The sequence below is a fragment of the Cajanus cajan genome, chromosome 9, assembly GCF_000230855.2.
Source record: "Cajanus cajan strain Asha chromosome 9, NIPB_CcT2T_4, whole genome shotgun sequence".
Taxonomy (NCBI): Eukaryota; Viridiplantae; Streptophyta; class Magnoliopsida; order Fabales; family Fabaceae; genus Cajanus; species Cajanus cajan.
Window position 1 is genome coordinate 2,838,183 of NC_138525.1, and position 23,999 is coordinate 2,862,181.

General features: G+C 34.3%; 4 protein-coding genes across 6 annotated transcripts; 2 read left to right on the forward strand and 2 right to left on the reverse strand.

The window, feature by feature from the left end:
* Positions 1 to 115: 115 nt before the first annotated feature.
* LOC109788936 (citrate synthase, glyoxysomal) lies at positions 116 to 7,792 on the reverse strand. 2 transcript variants are annotated; one of them, XM_020347811.3, is made up of 14 exons: positions 7,464 to 7,792; positions 6,692 to 6,872; positions 6,377 to 6,462; positions 5,495 to 5,599; positions 3,620 to 3,682; positions 3,303 to 3,412; positions 2,946 to 3,065; positions 2,789 to 2,864; positions 2,588 to 2,661; positions 2,282 to 2,402; positions 1,573 to 1,670; positions 1,310 to 1,433; positions 377 to 550; positions 116 to 287 (listed from the first exon to the last, which is right to left on the reverse strand). In XM_020347811.3, exons 1-13 carry the CDS (start codon positions 7,704 to 7,706, stop codon positions 419 to 421), a joined length of 1,533 nt encoding a protein of 510 aa, XP_020203400.1. In that variant the 5' UTR covers positions 7,707 to 7,792; the 3' UTR covers positions 116 to 287; positions 377 to 418. The 2 variants fall into 2 exon arrangements, with proteins under 2 accessions (XP_020203400.1, XP_020203393.1); XM_020347804.3 differs by having other exon boundaries at positions 116 to 550.
* Positions 7,793 to 8,656: 864 nt separating this feature from the next.
* On the forward strand, positions 8,657 to 9,593 carry LOC109795028 (2-oxoglutarate (2OG) and Fe(II)-dependent oxygenase superfamily protein). Its single transcript, XM_020354436.3, has one exon. It carries the CDS (start codon positions 8,724 to 8,726, stop codon positions 9,381 to 9,383), a length of 660 nt encoding a protein of 219 aa, XP_020210025.1. The 5' UTR covers positions 8,657 to 8,723; the 3' UTR covers positions 9,384 to 9,593.
* Positions 9,594 to 10,791: 1,198 nt separating this feature from the next.
* COQ3 (coenzyme Q 3) lies at positions 10,792 to 14,930 on the reverse strand. Its single transcript, XM_083063907.1, has 9 exons — positions 14,588 to 14,930; positions 14,081 to 14,170; positions 13,657 to 13,735; positions 13,185 to 13,262; positions 12,961 to 13,009; positions 11,835 to 11,884; positions 11,507 to 11,656; positions 11,341 to 11,421; positions 10,792 to 11,261 (listed from the first exon to the last, which is right to left on the reverse strand). The coding sequence occupies exons 1-9, from the start codon at positions 14,785 to 14,787 to the stop codon at positions 11,148 to 11,150; spliced, it is 891 nt and encodes a 296-aa protein (XP_082920033.1). The 5' UTR covers positions 14,788 to 14,930; the 3' UTR covers positions 10,792 to 11,147.
* Positions 14,931 to 15,766: 836 nt separating this feature from the next.
* Positions 15,767 to 22,308, forward strand: LOC109808889 (Integrin-linked protein kinase family). 2 transcript variants are annotated; one of them, XM_020372065.3, is made up of 12 exons: positions 15,789 to 16,254; positions 16,320 to 16,394; positions 16,917 to 17,012; positions 17,153 to 17,238; positions 17,343 to 17,463; positions 18,412 to 18,491; positions 18,674 to 18,736; positions 18,898 to 19,016; positions 19,351 to 19,436; positions 20,463 to 20,584; positions 20,705 to 20,816; positions 21,978 to 22,308. In XM_020372065.3, the coding sequence occupies exons 1-12, from the start codon at positions 15,949 to 15,951 to the stop codon at positions 22,071 to 22,073; spliced, it is 1,362 nt and encodes a 453-aa protein (XP_020227654.2). In that variant the 5' UTR covers positions 15,789 to 15,948; the 3' UTR covers positions 22,074 to 22,308. The 2 variants fall into 2 exon arrangements, 1 of the variants encoding a protein (XP_020227654.2); XR_002240629.3 differs by lacking the exon at positions 20,463 to 20,584 and having other exon boundaries at positions 15,767 to 16,254.
* The last annotated feature ends 1,691 nt before the right edge of the window (positions 22,309 to 23,999 follow it).

Consider the following 23,999-nt stretch of genomic DNA (forward strand, 5'->3'; position numbering starts at 1 on the left):
ATGAAAAAAAAGGCTAAAAGAATTTCAGCAAATTTTATTTATCTAGTGCACCCAACTTATAAGGGGGAGGAAGGAAAGAATTTGAACTGATATATATGTTACTACTCCCTTGAGATAGGTAAACTTTGCTTATCTATTAATTATTCCCATGTAACAATTAACAAATAATTTAAAAGTAGAAATACTGAAACTTGCACATAATGGCTCAACAAAATGACACCAGCATCGTTCTTCTGCTAGGTGATGGATGGACACCAGTAGCATTATTTATGCAGAGACATGACATCCTGATCATAGTAAGGTAAACTTTGGGTTATAAAAAGTCATCAACAAAGAATTGTATTCTCCCTTTACATTGGTGAGAATTTTATATCACCTTTTGGTGATGTCGCTCATAAAACTAAATTGAGCCTGTAGGCTATACCCCAGATCCAGCTAGCCGCCTCTTTGATGCATTTGATATGGCCACCTGACCGAGCTTGTCAGCATCACCTGATGTAGTCCTTTCATTGACTGGTGTATAATGTCGCAACCATTCTCCAATGTAAACCTGAAGCATAAAATAGATATGACGAAATTAGGGAAGAGATTGCAATAGGAAATGCATCATATATTGTTAGGATCCAATTGAAAGGTACGGGGTTTAGGGTTTAGGGTTTAGGGTTTAATTTTTGCATAGGAAGTATGGGTTTCTAATGTAGGATTTATATGGACTTTTAATCTCCAATTACAATGGCTAACTTTTTTGGTGTGCTTCTCTCAAGCTTCTTATCAATTTGTATCGGAGTTTTTCACCATGTTCTCAGCTGCATAAGAACAATGCAGATAGTGATGCTGCCTCGTAGTGTTTGCCTAGGACTAATCAAAGTGCTGCAGGGTGTGATGAGATTTTGGATCCAAATGCAAGGCACGGGACTTGAATTTCTCACTGGAAGTATGGAATTCTAATGTAGGGTTTATAAGGCCTTGTGCTCCCCAAAACTCCAAGGTAATTTTTATGGTGTAGTTCTCCCAAGGTTCTTATCATATGCTGAATATCTTTAGGAAGAAGTGAACGACGTGGTAATAGTTATAGACGGATCTGCTAGAAAAGTTTACCTTAATAGTTCTGATGTATTACACAAATATCATCTAGTACCAATGTTATGAAATATAATGCAGCCATGATACAACTAGAAAAGCATTTTCCAGTAAAACAATGGTACACAACATGTACAGCCACCTTGGCACAATACAGCCAACAATAACCGCAATATATTTTTAATATGCAAGTCATAACCAGAAAAACAATTTATAGAAAGGAAGTAACCTGTTGAGGTCTCATAATCTTTGTATCAGGATCATCCAAGGACTCTCTCCAATGTGCCAAGTACCCAGCCATTCGAGGGATGGCAAATAAAACTGTGAAATACTCGGGTGGAAACCCCATAGCCCTGATTGCATAAAATTATTAGTTCAAGCCTTCTATGATTTCTTTCTTCTTCTTCTTTTTTTTTTTTTGGGGGGGGGGGGGGGGTGGCAACATATTTTATCCTCCATAGTTAGAACAACTAGTCTGTAACAATAGAATACCTATAAATTAATCCAGAGTAGAAGTCAACATTTGGATATAGCTTCCTCTTGATGAAATATTCATCCGATAGTGCAACCTTCTCCAAGGCAACTGCAATCTGAACAATCAAAATAATTGCATACAGAAGTTAGAACTTTTAAAGTTCAACCTAAATATACTGAACAAATCTACATTAATTACATAGATACTTTTAATATGATACCAACCCTATTAATACTTTTAATATGAAAGTGAACGGAATTGCTAGAGATTTTACTTCAGATTCATTTGAGTTGATCCTCTCGTTTTACTTTCAAACCAAACAAGACATCTAATGATTAAACATGTAAACACAATAGATGCCAAACCTGTATCTAAAAAACTTTAAGCAAGCGCCTTAAAATATCCCTCTTTTCCAACATGATTACTCAACATTTAAACTTTTAATTATGTGTGGGCATGTGTAGGTGAGAAGTTAGTAAGTACTATATGCACAAACAAATACGAGATACACTATGCACAATGTTATACAATCAAAATTAAAAATACAAAAAATACATTTCAATAAAAAATCGGAAGAGATTTTCTAAAAGGTTTTCTAAATGTACTAGTTTGTCATTGTACTCACAACCCTAATCATAGGCTTCATTTCATGACCAGCATAGCAAGATTAAGGAATATATAACAGACAAGAAGCACATAGAAAATAACTACAAAATGGATAAGCACCTCAATCAGGGGATCCCGGCCAACAATGGAAAACACTTCGTCTGCCAGTTTTCTTAAGACCTTTGCTCTGGGGTCATAGTTTTTGTACACTCGGTGTCCAAAACCAGAGAGCTTTCGTTTCCTGGAGGAAAAACACAGGACAAAAGTATCAACTAAAACTGTCATTTTCTTCACTTAGTGCAACAAGACACTCAAAAGAGAAGACAAAAAGAGCAGGTATCGTGCTATCCTTTCAGGGTATAAGCAATAAGCTAACTAGGGAAAGTGTAAGAACTAGATAATGAAAAGAAACACTGTAATAGCCACCTGGCTTTGACACCTTCAATGAACTCTGGAATGTTCTCAACAGTTCCAATTTCACTCAGCATTTTGAGGACAGCCTGCAGAGTGGAAGGTCACATTAGCATGTTCACGTATTAAATAACACTATTGTTTGTGTTTACTCACTACATTCAACCAAGCAATACATAAAAGATCATGACAGCTTCATCAACTACTTATAGTTACCTCATTAGCTCCACCGTGAAGAGGTCCATATAGAGCTCCAACAGCCCCAGCAATTGCAGTGTACACATCAACACCACTGAAATAAGAAATAAGATATTAGTTAACCACTATCAGACTGCTTTATATCTCTTAAGTAGTATTGCAGTAAGATACTTACCTTGACGAAAGGTGTCGGACGGCAGATGTAGAACAATTCATTTCATGTTCTGCATGCAGGATGAAGATAATGTCCAGTGCACGAGTTAGGCGAGGATTGGGTTTATATGACCGATTGCCACTGAAACATGCACGGTGAAGGTTTTATTTGTGTTAAAACTGGGGAAAAAAAGAAGAAAAAGCTAGTATGTGGCTACCACTCTATCATCTAAGATTGAATTATAATTCTTTGGAAAAAAATGGATTTGTTATATATGAACAAAATAAAAAACCATCATTAAACTATAAAGAAAAAATATATTTGAAAAAGTTTGACTTATTCCAAATTATCTATCAAACACAAAAATACCATACATACAAAGAATCTAGCATGTATAGGAAGTTCTCTGTGTAAGAAAGGTTGTTGGATGGAAGCACAGGTGGCCTTCCTGCCATTCTAAGATAAACTGCAGCAGCAATTGTTGTTATCTGCAGTACATACATAAAAAAGAAAATAAATGATATTTCAATAAAGCAGTAGGATAGATTGAAAATAAGCATTGAATTGTGTAGATAGTGCATAAAATCCCACAAGACACAATCAGTAAAACCAGTGCTAGATCATTCAAATAACTTGTAAATATCAGAGACCGAATGGTGCAAAAAAAAAAATAGAAAAGAACCGAATAAGCACACCTTTCCAATAACCCGTGTTATTTGTTTGTCTCTTATTTCCTTTGAGTCGTAAATATCAAGACCCTGCGTTAAATTATAATTAAAATTTAATTAAATGAAAAAGAGTCTAATCTGAATTAATAAAATATAACAGAGCAATAACAATATAACATGTTGAATCCTAATAAGAGAACGAGTACCACTCACACATATATTGTACTAACCCACAGGAAAAAGCTAGTATCCAAAATGAATCCCAAGATTAGTTTTATGAGTTAATCATCATCTATACACTGCCGGTGTAAAGTTTTTTTACACTGGCAATCAATTACTCCCTCTGTTTTTTTTTTCATAGTTGTTTTGTCAGAATTTGTTATTTTTTTTTCATTGTCATTTTACTAAAATCAATGACTTGTTAATTTTTTTTCTCCATTTTTACCCTTGATAATTAATACATATTTACTGAACAATGTGTGTATTTATTTTTAATGTCTACCTATTTTTTCTTCAACTACCCATATAAAGTTAATGTGCATTTATAAGAGTAATATGTTCCCAACAAAATACTATAAAAAAACAAAAAAAAGGGCCAGGTATAATTAAATACAGTAGGTTACAGTTCACGTATAATCAATGCATTAATAATTAATGGAGTAAATTGCAGTTCAACGGTCTCAAAAATGCAAAAAAAAATAAAATAAAGGGTAAAATAGGAAAGTAAGTAATAAATATTTTTGAAAACTAAAATATCAATTATTTCCTTAAGTCCCGTGCAAAACCTTAAATGACTTTGAAAAAAAACGGAGGGAGTATATCTTTTAATTGTGTCATGTCACTGTAAACACATTTACTTTTAACAGTGACATGGCACAATTAAAAGATATAATTGGTTATCAGTGTAAAAAAAACTTTATACTGACAGTGTATAGGTGATTAACTATAGTTTTATTATATCTCTAACATGACCTCTCACTCACTCAAGAGTCCTTTCGGTTCAAAGCATAAACAGTGTACATACCCATTGTAATCTGTATAGAATTCAACTTATTATGAAGAACATGAGCGGCATGAATCAAACACTTAAGTGATTGGTCGGGATATTCTAAATTTTAGTACTATGTCGAAGACCAACTCTTCCAAAAGTAAGCTAATAGGAGGAAGCCTGAGATTGGCTTTTTATATCACTAACAGTAAGCATTATCTAGTGATTTTAACAACAGATCATCATTTTTTGTTTTTATTAATAAGTTCAAGGCTGAGGTAAACCCTGTTTCATACGGAAAAAAAAACCATATGCAACATTCTTTCATGACACTGTTTGGAACCAAGAATTGGGAAAGAGAAAGAAAAGAAAGATTTTATTAAAAAGGATCAAAAGATCATAAAATAAGAGAGAAATATCTCCCCCAAGAGTTTCCCCTTCCCAAAGGATTTCTCCTCTCACAAAGAGCCCAAGCTCAATTTACAAATGAAAAGATATGAATGTCTCCCCTCTACAAAGTAACCTTCTATTTATAGATGTGATGGACCTAGCCCATGATATCCTTCTAACTAATAACTACTCGATTTCCCTTTATTCTAATAACTCTCATAATTGCCACTGTTTCAAGGTTTTCAGGACAATTGCAGAATTGAAATTAATTTCTAGATTAATGATACCTAAATTATAAAAATCAATTTGATAGATATATAAAATCTACAAGAACCCACATAATGTTTGAATCTGTTGAAATTACAAGGTTTTCAATATAGAGAAAGAAAGATAAAAGAGAATGAAATGCTATAATTGATATGTTGATGTGATCATAGAGCCTACAGTATTAAGCCTTATTTATACTAATCAATGAAGAAACAGTCCAAACAGTGAGTAACATGACAGCAGTTTTTGTTACTTACTCTGAGAGCAGGATTTGCATCGGGATGAAAAACAGAAAGAGCACTCATGGCGTTAACAAGCACTCCCATGGGATGTGCATCATGGGGCATGGATTGTATGATATCCTACAAACCAAATGTAAGATGATAACACTACTCAATTAAAAAAAAAAAAAAAACTTCACTTAAAGAAACAAACAACGTAATCTATTTTATATGATCACTTCAAGATGTTGGGGTTATTTTATGGTATTTGTCTGAGGGATATTTTATGAGGGTTGTTTTATAAGGTTATTACACAAACATACCCCACAATGATGAAATATTGTCTGTTTTGAGACTTAGCTCTCACGGTTTTGCTTTTGGTCATTACCCAAAAGGCCTCTCAATCATTGAAGTATGTTTATGCTATATAAGTTGCTATTTGTTATCTTATTTTATCGATGTGGGACTTGTTTGTATCCCAACACAAGAGAATACTGTATGTGATTGCAAAAGAAATTCAAAAGATTGTCCTTTGGAACTCAAACCGATCTGGAAAATCAACAAGTGATCTTTCAGGATATGTGCTTTAGTTCTACTTTCAAACCAGCTGTAATTCTACTCCAATGAAAAGAAAGAGAAACTAAAGAGGAAAAAAAAAATATACTTCAGAAATAAAAGATGCTTCAACAAAACCTGATTAAAAAATTATTCCACATGATTTCTCTTGAGAACACTACAGAGCTACTAGATTTCTTTAACAATATAAAATACCACTGGCATACTAAATTGCAGGCAGTAAAACAATAAACTGTTTACAAATCTAAAAGCTGTCACTGACTGAAACAGAGAAGTTATCACTAGGCAGATGGGATTTTGGGACCATAAAACCACTGTAACAGATATTGCATAAAAACTCACCAAAACTCCTTGTGGAACAGCCGAATGCTGAGATACAGCAAACTTCCATTCTGCTAACTGACTTTCAGAAGGCAAACTTCCATACACTTGAAAAAAGAAGAAGTTGCCAGTTATTAAATTAAACAAAAATTCATTCTAGTACATATCAAAGCACACAATTAACTAGAAGCAGAACTATGCCCAGATTCAAGAATCGTCAACAACAAAAATTCTGTGTTTAAGTGAATCATCAGTCCAAACGTTCTATCTCCTGATACCCAAATGCAATGCCACAGAAGCCCCATACACACACTTGCAACAAAACACAACACTCACTTATGAGATAGGACACTTCAATGAAAGTGCTTTTCTCTGCCAACTCCTCAATAGGATAACCTCGATATCTAAGAATCCCCTCATCGCCATCAATATAACTAATAGTTGATCGAACAGGAGCTGTGTTCAAATAGCCAGGATCATAAAGCTTGAGTCCCTTGTCATTCTTCCCAGCCGATATCTACAAAATCCAAAATCAGAAAACCCCACTACATAATATATTATATAAATATAATAAGGGGAAATAGTGAAAGTGTATGCACATGCGTGTAAAAGATTTTTACAGTATCATCCAATCATACACCACAATCTTACGTCTTAACACAGTTTGTGATAAATTTATTGTCTTTTACAATAACTACAAGGAAATAGGTCATATTAAATGATGATACAGTATCTTCCGATCACAGACCACAATCTTACTTCTTACCACAATTAGTATAAGTTTATTGACTTTTATTAACAGGTTTTAGCTCATATTAATGATGATTTTTGATTGATTGATAATATAAAATCTTTTACAAGGACAAAGAATACAAATTAAAAACGTTTAATGAATAACCAATACCATGATCACAAACCATCCCACCTATGATTTCACCACGTAACTAACAATAAGAAGAAGAAGAAAAAAGAGAGAAGGCCCATTTAGCAAACCATTCAACAAAGATGAAAGGAGCAGAATTGGTGGAGGAGACCCATTTGGCAAAATATGAAACTCCATGGGAAACGAAGATGAAAATTGAAAATTTGATGCATGAGGAGGAGATACCTTCTTGAGGTCAGAAGCTTTGAGAGTGCCTTCTTTGGAGATCTGAAGTTGGTACTTCTTGCCGGTTCTGTCGTCCATGACGGTGAGAGTGCCGTTAAAGTTGGCCGGCGACAACTGAGCGGAGAGAGGAAGAGGATGGAAGACGCCATCAACGGGTTCAGAGGCAGAGGGGAGGAGGTGAGCGGTGAGCATGGCCAAACGGCCACGAGCAAGCACAGTTGCTGCATCCGAATCACTCGACATTTTCTCTTTCCAGAACAATTAGAAATCGAGAGAATGCATACAGAACAGAAGAAGCAAATAGAGACGTATACGTTCTCAACTCAACTAATAATAACTAACAGATCATCTCGTGCACGTACGAGTTTCAAAGCAGATATTACAAAATAACCATTTTTTAATTAAATTTAAACGAATAAAAAATTGATACTATAGTGCTAAAGAAATTAAAAATGAAATAGAGTAAGGATGGCAAAATGGGCCATAACCCACCAAAAATTGGCGGGTTAGGCCAAATATTTCAACCCGTCAACCTGCTAAACCTGTCAGTCTGCCGGGCCAAATAGCGGCTGACCCGTCACAACCTGCCAACCTGCATATTTTAATTTTCTTTATTAAATTTTTTTATATTTAATTTATTTTGATGTAGAAGATGAGGATTAAAAAAGTAGAGACAATTTCTTCTAAGGGAGCTTTTAATGTTCTTGAAATAGAAAGTTAAAGTTGATTAATTGTGTTTGAACTTATTTTGTAGACTATCAAAATTTTAGTTTATTAATAGTTTATAAACTTATAATTTGGTTTTGATTTTGGTGTAAGTGAACTAATTTCTATTTAATTTTGTTATAAGTTTGTAATTTGCTTTTGTTGAACATATATTATATATAATTATATATTATATATAATTTGTATATATTTTTAATTTTATATAGTTATATTTATTTATTTGTAACAATCTTTTTATTTGAACATAAAATATTTTTTTTTGTGGTATGCAAGCTGGTCCGCCGACTCGGTAGCCTGTCTTTAGGCGGGGCAGGCTAGCTATCCCAACCTGTTTTTTATTGGCGAGCGGGGCAGTCTGCCCCATTTTTGACCTGTCATTGGTGGGCCGGGCCAAAATAGAGATACCGACCCATTTTGCCACTCCTAAAATAGAGTAGTTAACCATTTGAGTAAAAAAATATAAAAATATTAAGTTGACATGTGTGATAAAATGAAGGAGGAGAGCATGAGCTTGGCGAGGGAAGAGAAAGAAAGATGAGAGATGAGGAAGAAGAGAAAGCAGTGTTGGAACAAGTGTTCGGATGTGATTCGGAGAGCGAGAGCGAGAGCGATTGCGAGCGGGAGTGGGAGTGGGAATCCATAGAAGAAGTGAAGGGCCTATGGCTGTGCCCCAATTTCCTCTCGACACGCCGCCAATCACTCATACTCTCAGCCATCGAAGACGAAAAGTGGTTCCCCAACCCCTCCATCAACCAGGCCATGCGCTTCGGACTCCAACACCTCCCTTCCTGGGCCCTCCCCCTGGCCCACACCATTCGGCGCTCGGCCCAGGCCCACCAGCCGCCGCCCTTGCCGGGGCACATCCTCCGCAGAGAACCCCTCTTCGACCAGATGATAGCCAACGTGTACGAGGCGGGCGAAGGCATATGCCCCCACGTTGACCTCTTGCGCTTCCACGACGGCATCGCAATCCTGTCCCTGGAGTCTTCCTGCGTCATGCACTTCACTTCCGATGCTTCTTCCGTTCCCGTTTTGCTCACGCCGGGTTCCTTGATTCTCATGTCCGGAGAAGCCAGGTACCTGTGGAAACACCAGATTAATCGCACCACGCCAGGGTTTCAGATATGGAAGGGACAACAATTGACTCAATCCAAACGCACCTCTATTACCCTAAGGAAACTCCAATTTCAATAATTCTAATACTACTACTCCCCTTTCTTCACTTCCTAAGCTCCTCCTCTCATCCTCCCATTAGAGACCACCTTCTGCTATGCTACCCTTCAATTGAACACTATTTTTCATTCATAATATCTTCTATACACTTGTACCCTTAATTCAAATCACGTCAATCTTAATATCTATGTTTAAAATCTATAATACAAGTCTTCATTTCATTTCATATAATCTTCTAACTATTCAGGTTTAAAGATATTCATAGTTTCATCCAATTTTCTTCCTTCTTCAACTAGCTTTTCTAATTAGTCAATTTAAGAGTTGTAAAAGCAATACCATAGTACCCAAAAATGAAACGAAAAGTCTAAGCAAATCAGATTATATTTTTTTAATTAGGATATTCTTTCTTCAGAATTAAGAACTACTCTCTCAAACTATTAAAATTTACTAACATATTTTAACAAATGTTTTTCAAAACACATACTCTATACCTAAGGACCAAATTATTTGTCGTTCTATGTCATACATTGTCGGTAATAAACTGTATTAATGCAACCTTTTTCAACAAGTCATCATGCGTGTAAAAAGAGCACTTAAATCTTTTTATAAACATATAACCTAATTGCAAGCAAAAAAAAAAAAAAAAAATTGGAATCACATCACGAACTACATATAGAACAAAGTAATATAGAAGATAGAAACTTTTCTTTAGAACGATATACAAGATAAAAACTTTATTTAAAAAAAGTAAAATGATTTGAACTTAGAAGCTAAAATCCACTTATTTGGATAATTTTCTTCAAAAATATTTTGAATATATATATATATATATATATATATATATATAATGAAATAAACATTTCTATATGTGAAAATCAATTTTTACTTAAACTAATTTATAATTTTTTGATGAAACTATATAAGAGTTTTTACAAACTAACATATCATAAGCTAATTTAGCTTATAAAAAATTATTTCATTTTTTTATTATAAAATTATTTTTAGCGAAATTTATCTAAAAATTCTCTTAATTTTGGTAAAAAGTTCTTTCATTTAATTTTTTCAAAAGATAGAATATTTTATTTGTACAATAAAAAGAATAGATCAAATTATATTAGTATAATTTGACAACTATTACACCATTCTGCAATTAAATAATATTCCCCTAAAAAAAATTTATTAAATAAAAAGTTAATTTAACATAATATATACAAAAATTTATATTAATCCAAAATTATAAAATACTTCATTCATATATACAATAATTGGTATGATCTTATCTTACATATCTCTCAGTCAAATCAAATTAGTCTAAAACAAAATTTTAAAACACAATACAAGAGCAAAAAGAATATATTAAATTACGAATACTTTAATTACCTTATTATTGTTGTTTAATTTTAATAAAATATGACATACACATCTAAAGTGATATAAAATTCTAATTTAATGATTGATTTAATAAAATCCAACTGAACACACCTGTTAATTGATTCAAATTTATTGAAAATTACACTTTTTCAGTGATTCATCTTATTTAACTCCTATCAATGATGATCTTGTAGTTTTAAAAAATTGACTATCGATAATGTATGTTAGAAAATGTGTTATTGCCGGCATTCCTCTTACAATACCTAACTTGTTGGCCTCTTGCACTTTGACGACAGCATCGCAATCCTCTACATCAAGTCTTGCATCATGCAATTCACTCCTCCCTCCACCATTCATTACAAATTTCAATACTAAAAACTATAAATCGTAGTAGTGCGTATTTTATCGTGTATCTTATTCGTTGTTACTCGATTTGGTACCGAAGGCGATGAAATTTACGCTGATATCATCTGACAAAGACCACCGTCCTGTCACCGGGTTGTACACGAATCCTGCCATCTCCTCCACCTATGCAACCAAAATCAAACGTCATGCTGTAACTAATGAAATTGAATATGTTGTTAATGAATGCATTTATTTCTCGTACATTGATACCGGCGCGTTGCAGGATGAGGACGAGCTCTTCTGGAGTGAGAAAACTGGACCATTGATGTGTGCCTCTGGGAAGCTGCCAATATATATAATGAATGTGTCAATTGAAATACCAAAGGATGTAGGATAGAGTAAGTGCTGAATGGAGTTCAGAATACTACCCAGTGGAGAATGTATTCCGCAGCAACAATTGCAGTTGCGTAGGCTCTCATAGAACGATTGATTGTCGATATCACAGTGGCTCCGTCTGCAATTGTTAATGCTGCCAGAGATTTGCAGAACTCTGCAGGATCTGCCACGTGCTCAATCACCTGCTCAATATTCAAAGCAAGTGAACCCTTCAACTCCACTTGAGTTCTACTATCAAAGATTTTATACTACATATTATACACAGGTCATATCTTTATATATCCACCAACATTTATGCACTCCCAATCCAAGCACACAACAAGAGAGACGGATGGGGGGAAGGAGTGAAAGACAAGATACCTCCAAGGCCATAACGGCATCGAATTTTCTTCCTTCTTCAACAAGCTTCTCTGATCAGACAATTTAAGAGTTGTTTGAGTAGTAAAATACGGAGCATAGTACCCAAAAATAAAAGAACCAGTCTAAACAAACTAGATGAGTGCAAGCTACTTTTTCAACTATTACTGAAGCCATCAGACATGTACAAAGAGCATTTAATTTTTCACAAACATGCTACCTAATTGCAAGCAAAGAAATTCGATGGACATCACCAGTGAAAACAAGAATTCTTCCGACTAAAGAGAGAATAAAGCAAGATTTAAAATACCATTTTGGTCCTTAAAGTTTGATGAACTTTACCTTTTAATCTCTATAGTTTAAAATATTCTGTTTTGGCCCATATACATACTATTTTGGTTCTTTTTATTTCCTGTTGTCTATTACTAGAGACTAAAGGTAAAGTTTATGAACCCATAGGGATAAAAAGAAAATAAAAACAGTGTGTATAGAGACTAAAATGGAATGTTTTAAATTATAGAGACTAAAAGGTAAGATTCATAAAATTATAGAGTTCAAAAAGGTACTTAAGCCATAAAGTAATATGTAACTCCTCTTTTAGTTGAAAACTTATTCTCCCACTTGAGTGGTTTAGTATGTACAAGAATGACACCTTATTTAATGAGAAAACATTAAGGTATAGAGAAAAACTTTCTTTAATGTAAGATCCTCGTGGGACGGAATAAAGATCAACGCAAAAATATCACTTTTCTGCAGCTATAGGTAAATAACATAAAATGGTTAGTAACTGCAAGCTGCAAGTATAACAAGATAATAAGAAACCTAATCACAAAAACCAATAGGAAGTGAAAATATTGAACTTTTTTTTTTTATGCTAATGCATCAAAACCTCATAACTTTTGAAACAAAATCATCCAGAAAAATTCTGCAATGAGCAATCCATGGAAAGACCACTCAGAAAATTAAAAGGAAATTATGCCAGTCAGCCTTGAACTTCTTATCCAGACTGTGTACTAAACTGTAAGAGTGTTTACCAGGAAAAGTAGGGCATTTCAGCAATAGTTTATAAATGTTAAAAGAGCATGTAAAACAAATGTATACAAGAATGCTTCAAGATTTGCATATGTACCAGCTGTTGTGCAACAAAACTCAATAGTTGAAGTTTCTGGATCCAAACCCTGTTACCAGGAAATAATAAGTTGTCCAGCTAATGGTGAAGATGTAATTTACCATTGTAGCAACTACTTCCACCAATTTACAGTAATCTAATGAATTGGAAGACAATACTGACAAACTTCAAATTGAAAACAGTTATTGCAAAATATCAATAGTCAAATTATAAAATAAGCATACAGCATGAAGTTGAGCAATCTTGATATTCTTCTCTACAGCATCAACACCCGTCACAGTAGCTCCCAATCGAGCTAATGGCTGAAGAAAAAACGAGAAGCATAGGTTTAAAAGAATAAAAAGAAGCACAAATTTGCAATTAGAAGAATATAACGATCTTAATACTCTACAAGGGAGAGGGAGAAGAATATGCACCAAAGAAAGAATTCAAATTTCCACAATTCTAGCTAACAAATATAGTCACCTTTGAATCCATCATGATACTAAAGATTCCCATGAGGAATATGATAAAAGAAAATATATAAAAAAAAACGTCAGCACATTTAGATTTCTATATTTCTAGTCAATACATATAGTAACCTCTGAACTGAACCCTCCTTCCCCCCTTTCCCCCCAAAAAAGTTTATCATAGGCCAGAAGATAAAAAGGAAAAAGTCTTTTCCAAACATCTCAAGAAAATGGAGAAAAAATATACCTCAGAAAGAATTCCACCTCCACAACCTACATCAACAATTTTAAGTCCCTCGAGAGGTTTAGCACTATAAGGATCTTTCCTGAGACAAGGGAAATCTAATTATTATATGATTGGAACCCCAAAGAGACAATAAAATACAAGCCTAATATTATCTACAGTAATAACTTTTTCCCTTCATTATACTTAATGTGTGTCACAAATACGGAGTACAATTGCTTTCGTAAGTTATAACTGCTGCATAAGCATAAATGAGTAGAATAGAGTAGTCATCTGACCCCAGTACAGCCACTAAATATTCCACACAAAAAAATAAAGGAATTAAAAATAGTACAGATAATAGAGCATTCTACCAAAGTCGGTTCAAGAACAAACACCCCAGACTCAAAATGGAGATAACAAGGGCTAAATGAAATAGGTTTCTTACTTAAAATGTCGACATAGTGCAGAGCGGATGAAAGCAAGCCTTGTAGGATTCATCGCATGCAATGGCTTAAAGGGGCCTTCAGAATCCCACCTATTCACATCAAGGAAAGGACAAATACATATTATCCATAAACTCAAACTAAGACACATACACTAATATGGTGTAGTATAGTTGACAGATAGCTATTCTTCTCACACTTCTCACGTGAGTGTTTGTGTGTATGGAAGAGCATATGTTGGAAAAGGTCAGTCCCTAAAATGGCTATTTGTGTCTCGAGAGATTAGTCATGGACTAACACACATACATCGCAAAATTATGCCCAAGGTAGCAATTTCAATAGATAACGAACAAATTCATCCCTAGCAAAACTATTGGTGTGTCTATAACAACCAACTTAACGAACTTTCAATTTGACAATCTCCAATTGAAAGACAAGCCAAATTCTCATTCATTTTGGGGGTTTTTGGGAGCAATCATAGTCGAGAGACACCGAAATGGAAAGCTCACCAGGTATCGGAGATGGCAGCGAACTTGGCGAGTTCATTGTCCTTCAAGGATGAGGGAGGCGAAGGCTGTTTGGGTTGCGGTTGAGGCAATGAAGCAGCAGCGTCGGAGAAGAACCTAGCGTTGACGAGAGGCTGAAAACGATGATGAAGAATGCGGTGTATGGAGATGCGATTCAGGTTTCGAAGATGGTTCCATGCCATGGCCGCTCAAATTCTTCTCCTTTTTCCTTCACTCTTCAGCTGTGTGACCCGTCGGTGTCGGAGCTCCTGTTTCGACCCGATTAGGAAAAACGGGTTCAAAATATTGACGATCTATTAGTAGGGTGTAGTGCACTAGTGGTTTTCAAATCAATAATAAATAGATGTTTAGGAAAGAATCACTAAATACAAAAAATATAAATCTAATTAAACTATAATTATTATGCTAGTTCCTAAATATATATCCAACATTACATATATATGTATGAGTATATACTAAAAAATTATAGAAGTTCCTCAACGAAATTACATCTCAAATCATGCACATATACATACGATGAACATAATTTTTATTATAAATTTATATATTAGTTAAATTTTTTCATTCATTATTTTTTATTATACAACCTTCGTGTAAGGTTCAGTTTTAACAAGTCTTTAATGTTGTAGTTAAATTGTTTTTTAGAAAGTCAACTTAGAAGATATTAAAAAATGTACTTTCTTTACAAAGTCAACTTAACCACGTAAGATTTTTTTTATAACTTATCAAAAAATATTAGAATAAGTAGATATCCGAAGCAATCACAAAAAAAAATATTATATCACCAATTCAAAGATAACGAAGCAAAAAAAAAAAAAAAATCAAAGATAACGAAGTTTCAGTTTCAAGTTAACTAATAAAATAAATCACCAATTCATTTCCTTAATTATCTTCTTAAAGAGTCTTACACACTAATATCAAAATATTAATTTGAAAGATTTTTCAATAATTGAGAAATTACGTAGAAAAGTGTAGTATTAATTTACCAATTCTACAAAAACTAATTACTAATTTACAACATAATATATTAAAAAAAGTGTGCTTACCCAACCTTCCTCTGACGCTAAATATTAGGAGGAAGCGCGTTTTGGATAAGCTTTCCCGATTGGAATGGGTAGGACCGGCCCGTTGGAGTGTGTAGAAACTAGAAAGTTAGTGACGTGAAGATTGAACTAGTCACTTTCAGTCACACATAAAAGGAACCCGATCCACATTCTCTCTGCATATAAATCAATTCATTATTCTTCTCTCTTTTCTCTCCAACTTGTTATTCTTATCCCCTCTTCTCTTCGTATCAACACACGCATCGCATTCTCTCTCCCAAAACCCTCGCCGCCGTCGCAATGGAGAACAAGAAGCTCCACCCTCGCTTCTCGCTCGGCCGCCAATCCTCCCTCGCGCCGGACCGCGCCGCCGCCGCCCCCGCGTCGGAGGTGCTGGACCCGGCGGTCCGGCTGATGTATCTCGCCAACGAAGGCGACCTGGACGGGATTAAGGAGCTCTTGGACGCAGGCAGCGACGTCAATTTCACCGACATTGACGGCCGCACCGCGCTCCACGTCGCCGCCTGCCAGGGCCGCACCGACGTCGTGGATTTGCTGCTCCGGCAAGGCGCACACGTCGATCCCCGAGACTGCTGGGGCAGCACGGTAATTTCGCCCTCTCCTCTTTCTCTCTGATTGCATACTCATTTCTGAATTGCATTGTTTGACAGCCACTGGCCGATGCGTTGTACTACAAGAATCACGACGTTGTGAAGCTTTTGGAGAAACACGGTGCAAAACCCCCGGTCTGTGTTTTTTCCATTTCCTTGGTATTCTTAGATGTAGAAACATTTGTGTTATTCATTTTCGTTTAATTGATATGTACTTTAAGTGAAAAAATAAAACAAAATTACACCGCCAACAAATAAAAAATCATCTGACTTTATAGTTGTTAATGTAAAAGTCAACAAACTTAAATTTGTGATTTAAAATCCTTTATATTGTCGGGGGACATACACTATTTACTCAATTGATTTGGAGTGTTCAATAGATATGCGTTGCCAAAGCACTGATACTGTAATAATTTTTATACTATTAATCAATCAGATATTATAAATTGGAAATTTAGAATGACTATTAAGGTAATTATTATAAACATGAACATAGCGGTTTGTGATTAGATGATGATATAAAAAATCTTTACACTTTCAATGGTTATGTTTGGTTGCGGCTCTAAGGGGCCTAACAGTTCAAGCTTTTAAAATAGTTAGTTTATGACATCATGTTGCAATTGTGAACTTTTTCTTTTTTCTTTTTTCTTTTTGTAGATGGCTCCCATGCATGTGCAGAATGCTCGCGAAGTCCCTGAGTATGAGATTCATCCTTCTGAGCTTGATTTTACTAATAGCGTTTGCATAACAAAGGTAAGCCTTCAAATTTCCTTTCTCTAAGCTGTCAATCATGTTTTGGAACTTGATTTCTCCCTTTTCCTTGTTTTGACATTCTCTTGAGTCAATATACTCTGGCTTATTTTGCATTGCATATATTCATTTGAATGTTTTAGGGAACTTTCCGGATTGCTTTATGGCGCGGAACTCAGGTTGCCGTCAAGACACTTGGGGAGGAATTGTTCACTGATGATGATAAAGTGTGGGTTGGTCTACTTATGCAATCCGTTGTTTCATTCATGGGTTATTCGGTTCTCAATTTTTATTCTCATAGTGAGTTTCTTTTTGTTTGTGACTGTTTCTCAGAAAGGCATTTCATGATGAGCTTACATTACTCCAGAAAATAAGGCATCCAAATGTGGTACAGTTTTTGGGCGCTGTAACTCAAAGCACCCCGATGATGATTGTCACAGAATATCTACCCCAGGTTAGTCTTGATCCTACACTGGTTATAAGGAAGACTTTTGTGATCAGTTAATTTGCTCATGGTGTTGATGATCAAATTATATTGGTTAGTTGGATTGTGGTTATCATAGATAATAGTGAGCAGAGCAAAATGTGGTCAGTAACAAAGTGATAATGAAGAATTTAATATGATAAAAAGTTATAGTAGGACTTATACTAATTGTTGAAGTGCAGGAGTTATTTGCATTTATCATACTGGATTTGGCCTCACTAAAGCAAGGAGATTTGTGAAGTGAAAAAAGTGAGGGATAATCTGCCGTTGATTTAAAGTCAGTTATGTTTACAAAATGCTTTAATTCAAGCTGATGATGGATAGGTTATCACTTTCTCATTTTAGATATCTCCTCACTTCAGAGGAGCTGAATCGGGTCAGACAAATATGTTCCTGTTCTGTCCAGAAGTTATAGATTTTTACATTGAAGGATTTAAGTAATGATAATAATAATAATAATAATAATAATAATAATAATAATAATAATAATAATAATAGGTAGCCATTTTAACCTAGTATTGATAAATGTTGATGTAAGGGTTTCATTTCACTTTATTTGGGGTTTCACTTCATGTTAGTGAAACAGTAAGAATAGTGAATGGCATATGAAATGATGGCCATAAATGCATACACGTATATGTATGGATATTGGATATATATAAATAAACATGGATACATGCATAGAATGTGTACAATTTCTGATACGTGCATATCCCCTGTTTTCCTACCATTTGTCATTTATTTACTTGAAATTCCTTAGATCTTTAAACTCGGATTATCATTTCATCTGTACCTCACAAGTCATTTGTTGTACCAATATTTAGTGGATATCTCATTCTCCTCTACTTGGGTAACTATACCCTTTATTTTTCGTAAATGTAATGTCTGACTATTTGGAATGGACTATCAACTCTTCAGGGGGATCTCCGTGCCTACTTGAAGCGGAAAGGTGCATTAAAACCAATAACAGCTGTAAAGTTTGCACTTGATATTGCTAGGTCAGTCAAGCTCTTTTATATTATGGATACATCTCTAGCTTTCAGTTGGTTCACAAGGAAATGAGCTGCTGATTATTTTGTTTTTTGGAAGAGTTGAAAATTAAATGATAACTACCTGTTAAATTAAAAATTTGCATTTGAATATTTGTAATAAATGCAGTATTTTAATGTATATCTTGCAGGGGTATGAACTATTTGCATGAACATAAGCCAGAAGCCATAATACACCGAGATCTTGAGCCTTCGTATGTTTTATGTTCTCCTGCCCTGTCTAGTTGATTTTATCATTCTTCCAGCATGTGTATGAAGTGTCATGGATTTTTCAGTAGAAGCATGCATTTTTCATTCATTCTTGAATGATTGAAACTGTTTAAAGTTTCTTCATTGTACATGAGTAAGATAACAGAAATATACTGCGGGATGATTCTGGGCATCTGAAAGTTGCAGACTTTGGAGTTAGCAAGTTGCTTAAAGTTGCTAAAACAGTCAAAGAAGACAAACCCGTGACATGCCTGGATACATCATGTAAGTTTTCTTCTTCATTGGAGCCTTGTAATATTCATTGTTAATCATGTTGTTCTGCATAAAAGCAATATTTTAAACTTTTATTTCTTGACGGGTGTATCGTAAAATATATTGCATATTCTGCAAGGAAAAAAAAAAGAAAAGAGATGCTGTCTACACTCTACACATGACCAAAGACAGTTTGTCAGCTGGCTCTCAATTTTGCTAATTTGAATTAGCAAATAACTTGTTAATATTGCCATCTCTTATATTTAAACTGATTTGATTTTTATCCTATTGTGATTGGTTCTGATTTCGTAGTTTGTACTGATGAACTTATTCGAACATGTAACAGGGCGTTATGTAGCTCCAGAGGTGTATAGAAATGAGGAGTATGACACAAAAGTGGATGTGTTTTCATTTGCTCTCATATTACAGGAGGTAAAATCATTTTTTCTCACCTTCGGATGCATGGAGATTTTCTTTTAGAACTTAGAGCTTTTGAATGACTTCTATGTTAATTATTTACCCTTCCTTATTATGTGAATGGATGTTTCTTCTCTGGTCTTGACACAAGTTTTTAAATCGTAAACTTATTAATTAATTAATAAATATACAACTTGTTTGATGAAGACTATTGTGATATTTTTGACTAAATAATACATGCTAATTCAACACTCTCCAATCTCCATCCTGGTTATTTTTTGTTTATCTCAGCTCATAAAACTTTTAGAAGGCTGTCAATTGCATTTGCTTTCTGAAGCATGAAGCATCCGTGATAACCTGATCTAATCTTTAGCAATGGGATGAGAATTTACTTTATGTTTTGTGTTTTTTCTTAACTTGTTTATTTTGAGCAATTGAAAGCATTTATTGTTATGGAATCCTACATACATTTGGATTATTCATATCAGTAGAAAATTTCAAGTCCAGGAAAAGGAATGCATTTAGAGGTGTATCATTTATTGTTTTGGACCCTTTGTTTCTTTTATCATTCAAGTTCCTTCATTATTGTAACCTTCTAGATGTTTGATGGTTTCTTTTACACATAAGACCACTTATCAAGTGTATGTATCGGATGAGTCTATGAACAGCTCAAGCACTCGAGACTCGTGAGCTCTGGCTGCTTTTATCCATCAGATGATCCTAAATATATGTTCATAATATAATGTTTGCATATTTTTCACGTTGATCTAATGGACAAGTAGTTCTAGAGTGAGTTCGCCACAGTTTGTTGCTTGTACCTATATTTTGCATGGTTCTTGCGTTTTTTTAATATAAAGACAAAATTTACATTTTGTTTAACTGTTTTACTGATGAAATTCTTGATATGTTTATTTTATTCATGGGCATTGGGGAATTTTGAATCTTGAGTATACAGATTGACATCCAGCAGTGTGTTGTTATTTGTAGAGATGCCCAGCAAAATATTGAGTGGAACTTATATATGGTTTTTTGTTGCTCTAGATGATCGAAGGTTGTCCACCATTTTATGCTAAGCCAGAAAATGATGTTCCTAAAGCATATGTTGAAAATGAGCGTCCACCATTTAGAGCTTTGCCAAAGCTTTATGCTTATGGACTAAAACAGTGAGGGTTTTTAAAACCTACCACAACTTATATATGGTTTTCATGTTTAGTTTCAAAACCTACCACAAGTTGTATATAAAAATGGTAGTTTTTTTACATTCACGAAATATTTGTCCATAGGTTAATCGAGGAATGCTGGGATGAACTACCATACAGAAGACCAACATTTAGGGAAATAATTAGGAGATTGGAAGACATCAGCTACCATCTTGCTCAAAAGAGGCACTGGAAGGTATCCTTCTTTCATGTGAACATTTATTTTATCAATTTTTTGACCTAGTTGTGGTGGTATAATTTTAACTTTTAGAAGTAATTTGAAATGCTAAAAATTACCAGAATATGTGAATTTAAGCTTTAAGGACTTTCCCTGAATCTTTGGATATTGACAATGAGCAATTGAGCACCTGTGGTTGCCACCTCAAGAGCGATTGCTATAGTGGGAAGAATCTTATTCCTCTGCATTCCACCATTAATCCCTTCACACTGTGGTACTGTGTGGTAGTGAGAATGGAAGTGGAAAGAAGTGGAGGGAAAAGGGGAGAGAGAAAAGAAGAATAGCAAGAAATAAAGTGAAAATAGAGGTTGTTTGATAGGAGAAAAGTAGATAAGAATTAAAAAAGTAGATAAGAATTAAACGGAAGATTAATTTTTTATTGGTTTATATTAAATTAAATAAATAAGTTAAAATGGTTTTATATATTAGTTTGCAAAAATGTCCTTTACAATTAGATTGTTGGTTTCAGTAATTTTTTTTTAATTGAGTCTATATAATTGATTATGTATATATAATCGATTATGATCTATATATATCCTTGAAAATATAATTGCTACATACTTGGACACCAAACTAGATTACGAATTTTGAAGTAAATTCAGATGGTTTTTCTTTTTTAATATTTGTTGATTGAAAAAGAGTGGAAGAGCTTTGTCACGTCGAAGTCTCATTCACAAGTCACACTTCACAATACTCCAAAAGATGACCGACCTATGGGAGTATTTTATTTTTGTCCATAATCTTTTGGAGTTGGTTTCGCGCGTATGATTTCATGGTCTTTTCTTGGGCTTCGTGTCCCATTTTTAATTAAATTAAAAAGGATTAATAGTATGGATTTCATAACGACTTTCTGACTTTTTATCCATCTGATTAGTTGAATGCTCTCATACTTAGAAAAGTGCAGATATTGTGCAGTATAGTATGTGTTTGAATTGGTAATGAGTTAAACTTTCAGTGAATTTTGAAGCAATAAATAGTTACTTTTTTGGTGAACTTACCATAATTTTGTACCCGCCATGGTTTTCACCCACTAAACGAAACACTCTGATTGTTATTTTAATACAGTCTATGTGTGGTTCTTTATTTTCAAAGGTGTGATATTTTGTTGTGGATACACAGATTCGGGCTCCTGCATGCATCCAGAACCTGGAGACCCTGTTTAGGGGTAATGGCACAAGCCCAAGTAGCCGATCATCTCGCTCTACGAACAGATAAATATTTGCCATCAAGATTCTTGCAAGATTTTCGATCATGCACTTTCAAGAAAAGAAAAGAAAAAAAATTGTAGTTTCCAATATTCCATATATAGCTTTCTGTAAATAGCTTGCTTTCTTTTGACGTGCGGTTGGATAAATTTTAAAAAGAATGTGACATACCCTTCTGTGTACTTTTGCCCAGAGTTATTCTTTCTAGCTTGTAATAAATAAAAAAAATAATAGTTCTTTTCTAAGTTTAACGTTTTAGACAAATTTTCAAAGCAGATTTGCTAGCATTCTCATGTGTGACCTCAACAAAATTGAGAGCCTGTTTGGACCGGTGGACAGTTTTTACTTTTTAACACTAACCCTTCTGATAGTAGAGTTCTGACCACTTCCGTCCATCTATATATGGATATGAATATTTTTGCTGCCAAGTTAAAACAAGGAAAATTGTCTCTGCAATATAGCCCTGCCAAAATTTTGCTTCTAAGTTTCTTCGAGAAATAGATCCCCTGACTTTGGAGGGGAAAAGTTAGGGTAACTTTACACATTTAAACTATTGGATTTGTAATAGTAGATCAGATTGTGACACGTATACATTTAAGTTAAAATATATTTTGTACACGTGTCATAATCGGATCTATTATTACAAATTCAACGATTGAGATGTGTTAAGTTATTTCGGATCAGTTTCTTCCTTAGTCATGATGATTCTGATAACAGACAACCTTGCGAATCAGAATGCTGAATGATGTTGATGGATACAAGCTGCAAGTGCCACATGTACGAGTACGACTCTGCCCCTTTCGTTTTAGTGGAGTAACGTCTTTTTATGTCTTTTTTGAAGTAAAATTGCGTAAAGAACTACTAATAATAATGAAAGAAACAAAAGCAAAAGAATTTAAGGAATAACAAACGATGGGTCATTTTGTTGTCTTCTTGTTTAGGCATTAACATTTTTCTTAGTAGTTTCTAACAAACAGTTGCTTATTTTCTTTCCAATATAATTTGAAGTGCTTCCACCCGTAAGTCGGGCTTTGCTTTTGCAATGTTTTGTGGATGTTGTCTTGTCGCGTACTTTGACCTATCTGATTCTTATGTGTAGGTAGATTGGTTCAGTGGCATTCTTAGGGTTTGTACTGAACTGCAAACAAGCTTTATGGACACAAAGACGCAATGCCATGAATAAGCTTTATGGACACCATTTTGACCGTCTGCCACTACCTATTACCTATTACCTATTACCTGTATATTTCTTTTTCCTTCAGAAAGAAATGTGATGTGAGCATACGAATTCAGTTCGTCGGCGGCGGGGGTAAAGAATAAATTATTTTATTATTAGTTAAAAAGTTGGATTAATTTAAGAAGAGAAAAAAAATTCAATAAATAATTGTTTTCATCATATAAGCAATTGAGGTTAAGGAGGAAAAATATTTTTTAATGCAAAAAAACAGTAATCAATAATTTGAGAGTTTTTAAAAGCAAAAATATTTATATAATAGTAAAATCGCAAGTCAAAAAAAATGAGTATAATAAAATATTACATCATTCTCTAAGAATGATGATTCTATTTTATTATACATATTGGATGGATATGATTTGAATTATAAATTGAAAGTATAAGTAAACGGATAGACAAACTTTAAAAACTAATTAAAAATTATCTTAATATTCAAATTTAGTTATTAAATAAGTCCAAGGGATTGTAGTTAATGAGTTTTGTACAGGGGGGTTCGACCACCACCTCATCGGCCATCGAATGGCAGAACCAGGAAGCCGAATGTCAATCGGCCACCAGGATCGGCCTACCATCATTTGGTACTCTTAATCAAATATTAGAGGTTAATTAGTCGATTAAGGTGTATTACCTAATACGGTAAATATGTCGCAGGGTCCATGGGGTCCAGGGCCCATAAATGTCAGTATAAATAGCTCGGGACAA

What these genes read in the sequence shown, in the direction of transcription:
- LOC109808889 (XM_020372065.3), top strand. Translation starts at nt 15,949, where the DNA reads ATGGAGAACAAGAAGCTCCACCCTCGCTTCTCGCTCGGCCGCCAATCC. An exon ending in AACACGGTGCAAAACCCCCG is followed by an intron (nt 16,395 to 16,916) that starts GTCTGTGTTTTT and finishes TTCTTTTTGTAG; the next exon opens with ATGGCTCCCATGCATGTGCA. An exon ending in TATGCTTATGGACTAAAACA is followed by an intron (nt 20,585 to 20,704) that starts GTGAGGGTTTTT and finishes ATTTGTCCATAG; the next exon opens with GTTAATCGAGGAATGCTGGG.
- LOC109795028 (XM_020354436.3), top strand. Translation starts at nt 8,724, where the DNA reads ATGAGAGATGAGGAAGAAGAGAAAGCAGTGTTGGAACAAGTGTTCGGA.
- LOC109788936 (XM_020347811.3), bottom strand. Translation starts at nt 7,706, where the DNA reads ATGTCGAGTGATTCGGATGCAGCAACTGTGCTTGCTCGTGGCCGTTTG. An exon ending in TAACACGGGTTATTGGAAAG is followed by an intron (nt 3,413 to 3,619) that starts GTGTGCTTATTC and finishes TATGTACTGCAG; the next exon opens with ATAACAACAATTGCTGCTGC. An exon ending in CTATACATGCTAGATTCTTT is followed by an intron (nt 3,066 to 3,302) that starts GTATGTATGGTA and finishes TGCATGTTTCAG; the next exon opens with TGGCAATCGGTCATATAAAC.
- COQ3 (XM_083063907.1), bottom strand. Translation starts at nt 14,787, where the DNA reads ATGGCATGGAACCATCTTCGAAACCTGAATCGCATCTCCATACACCGC. An exon ending in GCACTATGTCGACATTTTAA is followed by an intron (nt 13,736 to 14,080) that starts GTAAGAAACCTA and finishes CCCTTGTCTCAG; the next exon opens with GAAAGATCCTTATAGTGCTA. An exon ending in TGCAACGCGCCGGTATCAAT is followed by an intron (nt 11,262 to 11,340) that starts GTACGAGAAATA and finishes TTGGTTGCATAG; the next exon opens with GTGGAGGAGATGGCAGGATT.